The 14,014-nt window shown below is 43.0% G+C and overlaps 1 protein-coding gene across 5 annotated transcripts in view; it reads right to left on the bottom strand.

Annotated features, from left to right (window-relative positions):
* Window positions 1–14,014, bottom strand: part of MYO1B (myosin IB) — a 148,390-nt gene that overhangs the window by 63,480 nt on the left and 70,896 nt on the right. For all 5 annotated transcript variants that reach the window (XM_082227779.1, XM_082227778.1, XM_082227780.1 and 2 more), the window contains 4 exons: window positions 7,121–7,215; window positions 6,126–6,230; window positions 2,659–2,705; window positions 999–1,062 (listed from right to left, as the gene is read on the bottom strand). In XM_082227779.1, coding sequence (XP_082083905.1) covers window positions 999–1,062; window positions 2,659–2,705; window positions 6,126–6,230; window positions 7,121–7,215 — 311 coding nt within the window. The remainder of the gene's footprint in view (window positions 1–998; window positions 1,063–2,658; window positions 2,706–6,125; window positions 6,231–7,120; window positions 7,216–14,014) is intronic.

Here is a 14,014-nt window from a genome sequence, read left to right as displayed (position 1 = left end):
AGGAACCTCCAACGAGACTGACATTTTTAGATCAAAGGGTACAGTTTAAACTATTTGCCTGGAGGCTAGTGTGACGGGAGACGGAATGACAGCACTTTCTTTAAGCAAGAGCTTTTACCAGGGAGAAATGTATAGGGAGAGGAAGATTTGCTACTGAGTGAACCCTGGTGAAGTCCAACTTTTACTGGTGACTTCATGCTTTACTGAAACAACTCAGGAACAATAAGAGTTTGATTAAAAGCTGGCTCCTCTGTTCCACAGAATGGAAGCTATGCGACCGGCTTTTGAAGAGCAGGCGTGCAATAGGTTAAGGAGGACTGTAATTTGATGAACAAACAAATAGCAGCGTTTGGAGGCTTAGGCTATTGTTCTTCAAGTAAGGCTGGCTAAAGCAAAAATAAAAAAGCATGCATATAACGTATCTGGCTGGGTGAATTACCATGTCATAATGTCGAGTCGAAAGAAAATTCCACGAAGGGAAGCTCAGCTTAATGAGAGAGCTGGGAGACAATGCATCAAAGAGCAGTTGTGTTCTCCAGCGCTTTTGCTTAGTTGGGGACAATGTGAATCTGATAGGTTGCACTCAGTGCTACATACAATTCATTCTGTGATACAGAGAGATCTTTCACAAACACACACCCTTTATGCGCGGCAGCTGCATAACCTCAGGTCTCCATATGTTTCCCCAGAAAGGATCTGGGAAAGGATCTTTTTGAAGAAATGACAGGCAGGGTAAGGATTCAGGGTTACTTAGATGCACCTGCCCAAGCCATCTGCTTACACTGGTGGTGTGGAGGGTGGGGCTTTATGGGAACACATGTAACATGTAGTTTGGCAAAAGGATTTGAATGTTTAAATAAGACAGGCCAGTTCTCCATATATATTTTTTTGCAAACTACAGATTTGAGGAATTATGTCTGTCAAATGCTCAATCTAAATTACACCCCCTTTCATGTGGCATAATGAAAATACTCACAGAAATCTATGCCAGTACTTACAATTGCTTATAACTCCTCCAAGCGGATCACCTTTGAAATCAAATTCGATGTCCATGTACTTTCCCTGCGAAGAGAACAAATTGGGGGAGGAAACTTGCATGAAACAAAAGAGGTAGCCTGACATTTTCAAGCCGTCCTTGGAGTTAAATGTTGTACAAGAAATTCCATTGTCCTGAAGTGTGTATATTTAAGTGTAAATGACTTCTAATAATCTTAAGATTAAGATCTCCTGAGCTGCACTATAACTGGGTCAAACCAAATAATGAATGCTAATTTATTTTTAACCAAGCAAAGGAAAGATCTGACAGCTCATAAGAGCCAAGCTATTAAATTAATTTTTGCTTGCAGGCCAGATCACCACTATATCAACTCGGCAAGAAATTTTTAGCAAGCGTTATTTCCGGTGCACATCCAGGTCAGAGGAGGCCCATGCACATGCGCACAAGCTATTTCCAGTGCTCCTCCGACCCCGAAATGCGCCAGAAATAGCGTGTGCGCATGTGTATGGGCATGCGCTCCCTCACCCTCCGGCCCGCCACGCAATCGGTCCTGGAGACACCGGCCCAAGGCGCAGTAAGTTTGCTGACCCCTGCCATAACCTTCTGAGGCGCAATACTGCCAGCACAGCTTCTCTCCCTGGCTTCTGACTGGACTTTTCCACATCAGAGAGCCTCATGGCTGTACCTTTCTACAGTTTATTTACTTAGCAGAGACTTTACATAAGGGTGACAGGCATTGCTATTTACAGTGACAACAGCAGTAAGGCCCTGTACATATATATATATATAAAATATTATGGAAACGCCACAATGCTAATAATTCAAACCATTTCAGAAGAGCTTTCCGAGGATTTTCAAAAGCTGCAGAGAAGAAGCAGGGTTTTCATCTAACCTGCAACATTTCCCACTTAAGGTTGTCCATAGCTTTTCTATTACAAATCCTGGAATATTCTGCATAGGCATTACAGCATTGTCCTCATTTTCCACGAATTCATTTTGCAACATTTAGTATTCAAGGTCACGGTTAGGTGAAGTGGTTAAGGCTTTCACTCTCCTGTTCAAAACATTTCTTAGAATGCCACAGAAACTATTTCTGCCTCGCTTTCAGAAAGAGCTACCTGAATATACAGCTACCAAACAGCATTTAAGTAAAACAAATCTGAATATGCCTTGATTCTTACGCCATAAACAGAAGGGGAGTCTGTCTCACAGAAAGGCCTTGGGGCAAAGCTTTAAATGCTAACTCTGAATATAAAAAAGAAAAGAAACAATTGTGGAACATTAGTTCAACATTTCATTGTCATCTTTATGATTCTCGTAGAATCCATCAACCGATAGAATTTGTGTGCCTTCCATAGATATATAGATACTCCTGTACTTTGGAATTCTCTTGCCTATTGACATCATGAACTATGTTGTTTTAGATGTCTACTAAAAACTTTTCACTTGTTTCTTTCTGCAAGCCTACCCAGACATGTAATTTAGTTACCTTTGTTTTCAAAACATTTTAATGGTTTTATCTTTGTTTTACATACATACAATAGCTTTAGTTGGACTGTGGATTTTAGCTGTGTTTATCTCCAATTCTATCTGTACACGGCTTGGAGAGCTCTTTGGTCAAAGCAGTTTATCAATCAATCAATCAATCAATCAATACTTACAAATCTCGATGAGTTGTCATTCCTTACGGTTTTGGCATTTCCAAATGCTGGAAGGAAGGAAGGGGGGGAAGTAAAAAAATATGTGTTTTAAAAGCCAAGTCAATCTGCAAGAATAAACAAAGATATTTATTGGGGTTGTTGCCAGCTTTACCTTCTAATAAAAAGATAAAAAGGTAAAGGTAAAGGGACCCCTGACCATTAGGTCCGGTTGTGGCCAACTCTGGGGTTGCGGCACTCATCTCGCTTTATTGGCTGAGGGAGCCGGCATACAGCTTCCGGGTCATGTGGCCAGCATGACTAAGCCGCTTCTGGCAAACCAGAGCAGCGCACGGAAACAGAGTTTACCTTCCCGCCGGAGCGGTACCTATTTATCTACTTGCACTTTGACATGCTTTCGAACTGCTAGGTTCTGCAGGAGCAGGGACCGAGCAATGGGAGCTCACCCTGTCGCGGGGATTCGAACCACCAACCTTCTGATCAGCAAGTCCTAGGCTCTGTGGTTTAACCCACAGTGCCACCCGCGTCCCTAATAAAAAGATAGATAATCCAAAATGAGGGGTGATCAAATCACAATGCAAACCAGAGTTTGATCCTGGCTTGCAGAGTTTTCTTCAAACCATGGAACGAAGGGAACAGCTGGTGGGGGAGGGAGAAAAGTATGAGCATGAGGTCCCCCACCAATCATTCATGTAACATGAAACCATGGTTTGATGTTATGTCTGCACCAGCCCAGTGCAACACTGGTTCAGACAATTACTGGGCCATGCATTTAAAAAAAAAAGTTTGTTCATTTTAGTCCCTCCTTCTGGTCCCAGAGGAAGCAATTTGTCACTATTTTTGGTCCTACACTATACCATTTGGAAATTAATGCTTCATGTTATTCTCTGTTGATTATGACCTTCCTATCTCCTATCAACTCCATAGACAGCCATGGTGGATTTGTGTACTTTGCCATCAATACATAACCATTGCTCAAGTCAGGTGGACATTTGGGCAGGTGGAAAAATGTTGATTCTGCTTTAGCAAATCTGCATTTTGAGATTTCCCAGGATGAAAGAACTGAAGCCCAAAGGCAGCATGTGTGTCCCTGTTGTTGTTCAGGGTAACTGAAACAATTGTTCTGAAAACTTTATACAGTGCAAAGTTTGCAAGCGATAAATCATATTTCCAGTCTCCGGGCAGCATATCATTAAACATGAGGCTAAACACTGGGATCATTTATAAATGAATGCAAAATCAAACACAAGCGCTCCATTATAAGAGGTTGGAGACACATTCTTCCGTCTCACCATAAGTTCATTGTTTCCTGATATTCATGTACAGCAGATACACACCAGATGGAATGCAGAATTTGATCACTTGGTAACTTAGACAGGCAAAATCTTAAGAAGTTCTTGAAGCGTGATTCCAAACAAAGGTAGAAGACAATGCAATTTAAATATGGTTAGTGAACAGCTTCCATTTGAAGCCATTACATCATAATAAAGAGAGTACGAATTAATATTGCCACCCAAATTGTAAACAGAAGGGCAGTAGGAAGTATGAAACCATATGGGATAAAAATAAATGTGGGATACAGTGGATGCTTGGGTTGCGAACATGATCCGTGTGGGAGGCACATTTGCAACCCACAGTGCCATGTCTGTGCACGCGCGGGTTGCAATTCAGCGCTTCTGCACATGCGCAACCGCCGAAACCTGGAAGTAATCTGTTCCAGTACTTCCAGGTTTCGGCGCATCCGTAACCCAAAAAAACGCAACCTGAAGCGTCTGTAACCTGAGGTATGACTGTACTATTGAAATCTACAGGCAGTAAGAGAACAATAGGTAGGCTATATAGCATAATTTTGGAATTTAAAAATGAAGGAACATTTGTGGAAACAGGGCAGAGATCTAGAACAAGATACAGAAAAATTGATATGGACTTGTGTGGAAAAACCCACCAAAATTGATCGCTGCTGTTATGGAACCATGCCCCACATGTGGTGGGTGTGCAAAAAGATCAAAGCCTTTTGGAAGATATTTTTTTTTGCTGAAATGCAATACCAGTGGTGCCAGGGACACCACAAGTGTGCAAGCAGGACTCTGCACACACATGTCCACAATTCCCATCTTGCTATGCACAACTGGGGGTTGTACATGCAGCTCCCCTCTCTGATCCAGAATCCACAATTAGTGGATTGGCTTGGAGATTGGCTTCTTGACTAGGATGGGGAAACCAGGGGATATAAGCCAATCTTCTACACCTCTCCCCAATAGAAGACCAGCAGGATTCTATCTTTCAAAAGCTAAGGCGATGTAAGAATAGCCAACGGTGCAGATCCACTAGGGACATCAAGCTCAGGTCAGAGTAGAGTGTGAACAAACCTCTAAAAACCACTAATTCATTTGTGGGAGGTAGATGAGCAGTTACATTTAAATGCATCCGTATAATAAATGTTTGTTAGCTGAATAACCTTTTTTTTAAAAAAAAATTGTATTAAAGATTTTCTTAAATTACAAAAGAACGTGCAATGTCTCTTCCTTTCTTTTCAGATCACAGAGTCTCTTAGTTATGTTCAATGTAAGTAAGACAGGGTTGTATCTAGCATAGGGTTGAAGGGAAAGAGAGCTTAGGGGAGAACATGGTGGGGAGAAGTTGGGTAGTCAACTTACATATTATTTTTCCTTTTTGCAAAATTGGTATACGTGTGAGGTTTTTGTATCAGCATCACTTGGGCAGGTTCTCTTTCTATTCATTTGTTGGTTTACATTAGCAGGTAAGTAAAGGTAAAGGACACCTGGACGGTGAAGTCCAGTCCAAGGCAACTATGGGGTTGCGGCGCTCATCTCGCTTCCAGGCCGAGGGAGCAGGTATTTGTCCACAGACAGCTTTCCGAGTCATGTGGCCAGCATGACTAAACCGCTTCTGACGCAACAGAACACCATGACGGAAACCAGAGCTCACGGAAACGCCGTTTACCTTCCCACCACAGCAGTACCTATTTATCTACTTGCACTAGTGTACTTTCAAACTGCTAGGTTGACAGGAGCTGGGACAGAGCAATGGGAGCTCACTCCATTGCAGGGATTTGAACCACCGACCTTCCGACTGGCAAGCCCAAGAGGCTCAGTGGTTTAGACCACAGCGCCACTGGGGTCCCTTGGTTTACATTAGCAGTGAGAGAAGGTTGGGTGGGGCAGGGCAGGGCGTGGCTGATGGCCTTTGATTAACTTTAGTGAGATTTGTTTGCATGTGTGGGAGGGGGGGAGGGTTGTTGGGTCAAGTTGGCCATATTGATCTATATGCTGTTGGTGGATCCCTGTTATTGTTTTTGTCATTTTGGACTGTGTATGTAATAAAGGGGAGCCAAGCTGGTTGGATAACTTAAACCCAATAACTGCTGTTTAGAGCTTTCAACTGTGTATTCAGCAAGTGTGTTACTACAAGTGAAGTACATACACCAGTATTAGTTACTACTTCCTTACCTTCAAGCACTGGATTGGACTGCAAAAGCTGTTCTTTCACTTGATTAACTTCTGCTCCTTTGCCACAAACAGCCGCCACATAGGACATGACAAGTTTGCTGGCCTCTAAAGGTTAAACAAACAAACAAACAAACAAACATTGCTTTCTAAGCTGAAAAAGATCCTATCCAAAATCATAACTTGGAGGAGAAATCCCCGAATGAACCACGCAGAAATAATGCATTATTCAGGTCTCAAGCCTTATTGTTTTCAGCTTTTATGCTTGACGACACGTTGCACTTTTAGTAAAATTGCGCTAAGGAATGAAGGAAATGCCATGGCAAAACCCACACGAGACAAAGTCTAGAAGTCACTATCTCCCGATGCTCCCCTGAATGCTGCTGCTGCTGCGGAGGAATACTGCAAAGGAAGGAAGGAGCGAAGGGGGAGAGGGGTGAGCAGGCGGGCGAGGAAGGAATTGGTGGCAGGGAGAGGGAAAAGGATGGAGTGGGGGTGCTCCAAATTTCCCTCTCAAAATGCTGGAGGGTATGTAATATGGAGGAGATGAACCACAGAGACTAAGCGGCTCTTCAAATGGAAGCGGGCATGAAATACCGTATTTTTTGCTCTATAAGACTCACTTTTTTCCTCCTAAAAAGTAAGGGGAAATGTGTGTGCTTCTTATGGAGCGAATGCAGGCTGCGCAGCTATCCCAGAAGCCAGAACAGCAAGAGGGATTGCTGCTTTCGCTGCGCAGCGATCCCTCTTGTTGTTCTGGCTTCTGAGATAAAGAATATTTTTTTTCTTGTTTTCCTCCTCCAAAAACTAGGTGCGCCTTATGGTCTGGTGCGTCATATAGAGTGAAAAATACGGTAGTTTTCAACACAACTAGACCAGACACACACAGTTCTAGGATTCGGATCGAGAACAGGGCACCCGTGCTAATATCCCAGAGTGAATTAAAAGTTCGAAGGTCAGCCCTGGCTCCACTTCATTCTGAGGAAATCACGTGTTACCTGTTTTTCCAGCTCCGCTCTCTCCAGTTATAAGAATGCACTGGTCTTTATCCTGGTCTCTCAGAGATCGATACGCCTCATCTGACAGGGCAAAGCTAGGAAAGAGAATACAATAAATTGAGGAGACAGGTAAGCCCCATGTTTAATACACACATCACAGCCTTCAGTCACTTCGGTGAACTGTGAAACGCTTCTATCTAGGTCAGATCCATCAGCATTCAGGAGGCAGGAAAAACAATTCCTATTCAAGTCTTGAACACAAGAATTTCTCTGCAGTAGGCTGATAAAGCAGATCAGATGATAGACATTACAAATCAGTGCCACTGTGTAGTTTGGTCTTCTGCAAATCTGCTGACTATACACAACGTCTTGATGGGAGGTTTGTGCAGGCTATACTCCTATCTACAGCCAAAGCAATTCATTTATACAATGCAGAACTGGGTGAAAGTAGCAAGCCTCTTTTTAAGATGTTTATAATGTCTGGGCATAAAGACATGGTAGACAGGATACACACGAGCCATGCCAGCTAATATTCTTCTTCCCTGCCCCCTGGGTCTCATCCATGAAGTGAAGCAGCAACCATTGCATATTCTGGCAGAGAAACCTTTGATGCCACTACCTGCTGCCTCAAAAAGGGCTTATGGTGATCAGTTTAGTTGCTGGAATAACATGGTGGCAAACACTGTACTAATGCTAAGCCAAACCACAGATTAGTGGGAACACCTGAGTGTGTGTGAAATATACTCGGAGTCGAGTGTGGATTTCATGCTCATAGTAGTGAGGAATGAAAGTTCCCCCAAAATATCTGCTTTATATGCATTATTTACACAATGGGTCACACGGGATTGGCTAATTCTGGAATTCTCCTGTAGGCCAATCAGGTTGCGGATTCACTTCCACCTGGAGCTGGATTGGGTGGCTCCTGCGGACCAATCATACTGCTGCATTGTTCCAGGACCAATCAGACTGCTGCATTCTGGACCCTATTGTTCTAGGACCAACCAGACTGCTGATTTTTGGGTCCTATTCAACTCAGTACATAACAGTGTGGAAACCCCAGGGTGGAGACTGTGGCTGTTGTGTTATTCCCCTGGTCTAGGTGCTGCCATGCTGCCCATGGCTAAACTGTGGTTTGGCTTAACTTATTATCCAAATGCAGGGTTGTGTTTTGCCTCCCCCTGATAAACCATGAGCAGTAAGCCAAGAGCAAACCTTGGTTATAGCTCATGGTATGTCTGGAGCTAGGCAAGTTATAAGCCTGGGTTCAGACAGCATTCTAAGCCAAACCAGGACTGAGCAAGGAGCGCAGAAGTTGCAATCTTCAGGAACTCACTGCTTCCACTAAACCATGGTTTGGCTTTTCATTACATGCAAGCTGAGCCACTGTATACTACGATGACAGTTCAAGGAAGCCATCACTTAGAGGCTATTTCCAGAGATAGCCACACGGTTATCAAAACACATAGCTCTAGAACACAAGCAGTGTATATAATCTTTTAAAAAGGAGGCTTTATTTTCAGATGATGGACAGTGGCAATTGCCTGACATCAGGGCAATTATTTGGTGTTTGCCACTGCCCAACATTTTGGGGACACATCCTGACACCAATACCTTTATGTGTGAGGGGAAGGGAATTTAAGAAGTGTGACTGTGACATAGATTTTCTCTAACACGCAGGAAGGATCCACAAATCGAGTTTTTTATTTAATTGAATATCTAGTCCGAATTGCAACCATGTACACAGAACACCAATACCAAATTTTAAAATTAAAAACACGTGAACAAGCCTTTACAAAGATGAAGATGTAAAGGTTTTTCAAAGGCAATGGTGCTGTTCTTACAGTTACATGAAAAGCAACAAAAGAACAGTTATTTGCACAACTTTATTTTTTGCAACGTTCTTACCATTCATAGTAATGAAAAAATGGAAAACACAAATCTAAAAGTATTAAATGAGAAATTTAAATTTGTAAAATGCAAAACTTTTAAACAATTGCAAGTTGAGTGAAAAGTACATATACTGCTTATAAAAATGTGCCTGTCTTTTCCCCAGTCTTCAGGCTAGATGCTTTTCAGATACAGTATCTGGAAATCACATTTAGAAAAATTTAATAAACTACTTTTCTTTCACCGTCAGCAACCTTTTATAGTTCACTGAAATACCAGCGACCAAAAACCACTGGCCTAGCTCACGAAAACCCAGTAAGTTGGTGCTTTTGAGTATCGTCATTTATTTGGGGAAACTCCTTGGATACAAAACTAAGACTTTCTCCACCAATAGCCATTTTTAAACTGACCACAATAAGCATTGAGTTCGTACTCTGCAACCAACTTGCTGATTCAGCACTTAGGGAGGCCTGTGCAGTTTCAACCATGACTCAGGCAGGCTCAACATGACCAAGATTGCCAGTCTGCGCGCTAGAATTTCTGCTAAACGCTTTGCAAGGCTTTGATTTTCCTGCATTATACTATGCTGCTTAGTGTCAACTCTGCTTGCATCATCATCATAATAATTTATTATTTGTACCCCGCCCATCTGGCTGGGTTTCCCCAGCCACTCTGGGCGGCTTCCATAGAAACCAAAAAACACTAAAATATCATACATTAAAAACTTCCCTGAACAGGGCTGCCTTCAGATGTCTTCTGAATGTCAGGTAGTTGTTTATCGTTTTGACATCTGATGGGAGGGTGTTCCACAGGGCGGGCGCCACTACCGAAAAGGCCCTCTGCCTGGTTCCCTGTAGCTTTGCTTCTTGCAATGAGGGAACCACCAGAAGGCCCTCGGCGCTGGACCTCAGCGTCCTGGCAGAACGATGGGGGTGGAGATGCTCCTTCAGGTATACTGGATCGAGGCCGTTTAGGGCTTTAAAGGTCAACACCAGCACTTTGAATTGTGCTTGCAGACACCATAAACATGAATTAAGACATTCAACCGTACCTACGGGACCGCCTCTCCTGATATGCCCCAAGGAGGACCTTAAGGTCCATAAATAGCAACACCCTAGTGGTCCCGGGCCCTAAGGAAGTTAGATTGGCTTCAACCAGAGCCAGGGCCTTTTCAACGCTGGCTCCGGCCTGGTGGAATGCTATGTTTCATGAGACCAGGGCCCTGCGGGATCTGATTTCTTTCCGCAGTGCCTGTAAGACAGAGTTGTTCCACCTGGCCTTTGGCTTGGAGCCAATTTGATTCCCTCCCTCTCTTTCTTTTTCCTTTCTCCTCCTATGAAGAGATTGCACCCTAATGTTTTAATGTTGTCTCTTAATCTTTTAAATTGTATTTTAATCAACTCCTTTTTATTATTGGTTGTTAGCCGCACTGAGCCCGTCTTGTGGAGAGGGCGGGGTATAAATAAAAATTTATTAAGGAATAACCAGCCCAAGTAAATATTATCCACACTTTATCCAGAGCATACTTCTGTGGCTCTTGCTGATGTAAAGAATTAAAACGCCCTGTTCCCTTTCAAAGTATCCAATAATCTGCACTGCTCATCTCTCTTTGGCCCTTACCAACACTGTTTTCGTTTGCCAGTTTCTGCCAATATCACAGCCAGACTATAAAAAGAATTTCCATGTGTTCTTTTAAGTGCTTTTTTAAAATATAAATTTTATTAAAGATTCGACAATAACAATAAATCAACAATAACTAAAACATCAATTCATTACAGTTGACCATCTTTAACAATAGTTAACAAACTACAAAACATCACTTCGAGTTAGTCAACTTTTCATGTTTAACTTTAGCTCTTTCTTAGCAGATCAGAAAGGGGACCAAAAGAAGAAAGTGAAAAGAGGAAAAGAACCAAAGGAGGAGGAAAGGGAGAGAAAGGGGTGGGGGAGGGAAGAAAAGGAGAAAAAAGAAGGAAATTAATAAAGAAAAGTATTGAAAAAAATTCCATATGTTCTCTGCAGACCAACTGTATTAATCTTGCTGCTGAACTCCCATGAATTGCACACCATCTTAAACCTCTGATTCAGTTGTTTAAAGTCATACCAAGGAATGTTAAAACAACTCAATTGATTTTCAGAGTTTCTTAGGGGCATGCTGACTGCAGCACAGTGTCAGAAACTCAGGTATGTAAGCTAGGCGCCAAATGCTCCTTAAACCAAGCTTACAGTCGCCAAGCTTACAGTCTAGTTGCCATTCTGGAGCAAGACGGCTCTAAAGTCATGTTTTCCAAACGGACTGATGGTGATTGATTCTCAGTTAAGCACCTGGCTAGTTCAGCTGACAACCCTGAGCTAGGTTAAGAACTTTGAGAACCGGCCTATTCCGACCTCTTTTTCTTAATGGTGACATGGACCATTCATAATATAAGAATATTATTCACCACTGTGAGCTGGGCAGTTGGGTGGAGTAAGCAAAGACAAGCTACAGCAATTAACTATAGCTTTGATCACTGCTCCTGCTCAGGCTGCTCAGAAGCATTTAAGATTCCTGAAATTCACTCTGATTGTGCAAATACAATATAACCGTTAGAATTCTACAGGATGCGGTATTAGTGTGTGAAAACAAAGATCGCCAGGAATGCATCTCCGGGTGGTGGAAATGTCAGACACCATCCTGGCACCCAGACCTCTTTACTTGGTCGCAAGTCATCATTGGCCAGGGGCAAAATGTGCCTGGTGCCTGGCTAATTCAGACCTCTTTACTTGGTCGCAAGTCATCATTGGCCAGGGGCAAAATGTGCCTGGTGCCTGGCTAATTCAAGCACTACTGCAACACAACCTTTCCACCCATGGAGAGCCTTTATGCCGCTTCGCTCCCCATTTTAAGCATTCATTTGGGAAGAGTCTGCTTAATATTTTGTACATTTCACTATTGTCAGGTGACTGACAAGTAGTAGTGCTATTTTAATCTCTTTATCTCACTGAAATGCATAGGACATGCTGTAAGCCATAACTGAAGTTATTTGAAATCAATTTTCTATGCACCTCAGGTCCCTTGGGAGAGGCAGAGTAATTTTTACAATTTATTGCATGACAATTTATCACTGTGGTGTTGTTTTCAGCCACAAAAAAATTGCACCAAGCATTTTCGTCAAGCTCTCTGGAGTTATAATTGAGTGGATAAAGGCCTCATTCTTCCATTACCTCCATGATTATGTTAACCATATCAAAGATACAAAAAATGTGTCGCTTCATCTGCATGCTTAAACTTGCAGCCTGCTCCATCTGGCAGCAGTAAAAACCTTGCAAGGTAATGTGAGAGTGCGTCTAAGAAAAGGTACTGCTCAAATGGTGGAAGAGGAGAGATGTGGCAAAAAATTGACTCTGCAAAGGCTAAAATTCTAGGCAGCTGGTTTTAACGGGTAAACCTATGGGGGTACGTAGACTCCTAACCAACTCTGCAGAAGAGGATCAGAGTTGTAGGGTGACAAAACTCATCTAGTCTGCCACCACTAACAGGCATAACATCAACACCAGCTGCCACAAAACCTTGTCCCCAGGTCACCTTAGGCAATCCAAACGAATGCCAAACACAAGCTGAGAGCAGGTGCATTTAAACGCTACCTTGCTTGTAGAATAAAATTCATTCTTGCTGGTAGTCTGCACAGGAAGCCTTATAGTTCTGAGTGTCAAATTAGAAGTTCGCATCTTATGCATAGAAAAGGACTCTGGAGAGCGATCCAGAAAAAAGTAAGAGAGAGAAAGAACGTTTCTGGATTTTGTTCTAATAGGTTTTCTTTTGTAAGCTAGCTCTTTATTTTGTAAGCTAGAACTTTTGTTTCTTTTAAAGCTGCAAACTCTTTCTAAATTCACTAGCTAGGAATCTAATTGCTATACATACATGCTATAGGGTTTTTCCAATCCCCTTTGTGTTGCAGACCATTAGACCCCTAAAAAGCCACTCCTGAAGGCTCTTCCAGGAGAGAAATGTAAAGTGCAATATACAAATGTGACACTACTGTAAATGAAGATAGTGAGTTATGCAAAATTCAATACTTTTCAAAACGTTTTTTAAAAAAGCATATTCACAGGGGGGGTATGTGTGTGTGTAGATTCTACCCAGGATTCTCAATACTATCAATTCTACTTTCATCAACTCAGTCTGAACTATTTGCAAAGGAATATAGTGGACAAATGGGGACGCGGGTGGCGCTGTGGGTTAAAGCCTCAGCGCCTAGGGCTTGCCGATCGAAAGGTCGGCAGTTCGAATCCCCGCGGCGGGGTGCGCTCCTGCTGCTGGGTCCCAGCACCTGCCAACCTAGCAGTTCGAAAGCACCCCCGGGTGCAAGTAGATAAATAGGTACCGCTTACCAGCGGGAAGGTAAACGGCGTTCCGTGTGCTGCGCTGGCTCGCCAGATGCAGCTTTGTCACGCTGGCCACGTGACCCGGAAGTGTCTCCGGACAGCGCTGGCCCCCGGCCAATAAATGTGAGATGGGCGCACAAACCCCAGAGTCTGTCAAGACTGGCCCGCTCGGGCAGGGGTACCTTTACCTTTACTATAGTGGACAAATAGCTCCCTTGCTCCCATTATCACCCACAGAGGTGGCTCAAAAACAAGCCCTTATCTCTAGCCAGATTCACTTTTGGGTTTTCCACCTCACTTTGATAGCTGCTTCATGACTCCCAAGTCCCTGGAAAACCAAGAGCTCAAAGAGGATCTCAGCAGTGGAAGAGGACGCAGAGGACTGAGTGTGCATCAACAAACCAAGTAATACAACTGAGAGTGATAAGCGAGGGCTGAAATAAGGTGAAATTAAAGATTCCCTAAGGCAACACCATTGAAGCACAATATCAAAACAAGTCTCAGTTTTCCTCTCCAGTTTAGAGATTTGAGCAGGGCGTGGCGATCATCCTTTTAATTGCACTAGGTAATGGTAAAGGGACCCCTGACCATTAGGTCCAGTTGCGGACAACTCTGGGGTTGCAGCACTCATCTCGCTTTATT

The sequence above is a fragment of the Podarcis vaucheri genome (assembly GCF_965113315.1).
Source record: "Podarcis vaucheri genome assembly, chromosome: 1".
NCBI classification, from domain to species: Eukaryota; Metazoa; Chordata; class Lepidosauria; order Squamata; family Lacertidae; genus Podarcis; species Podarcis vaucheri.
This window is presented reverse-complemented; position numbering and strand designations above follow the sequence as displayed.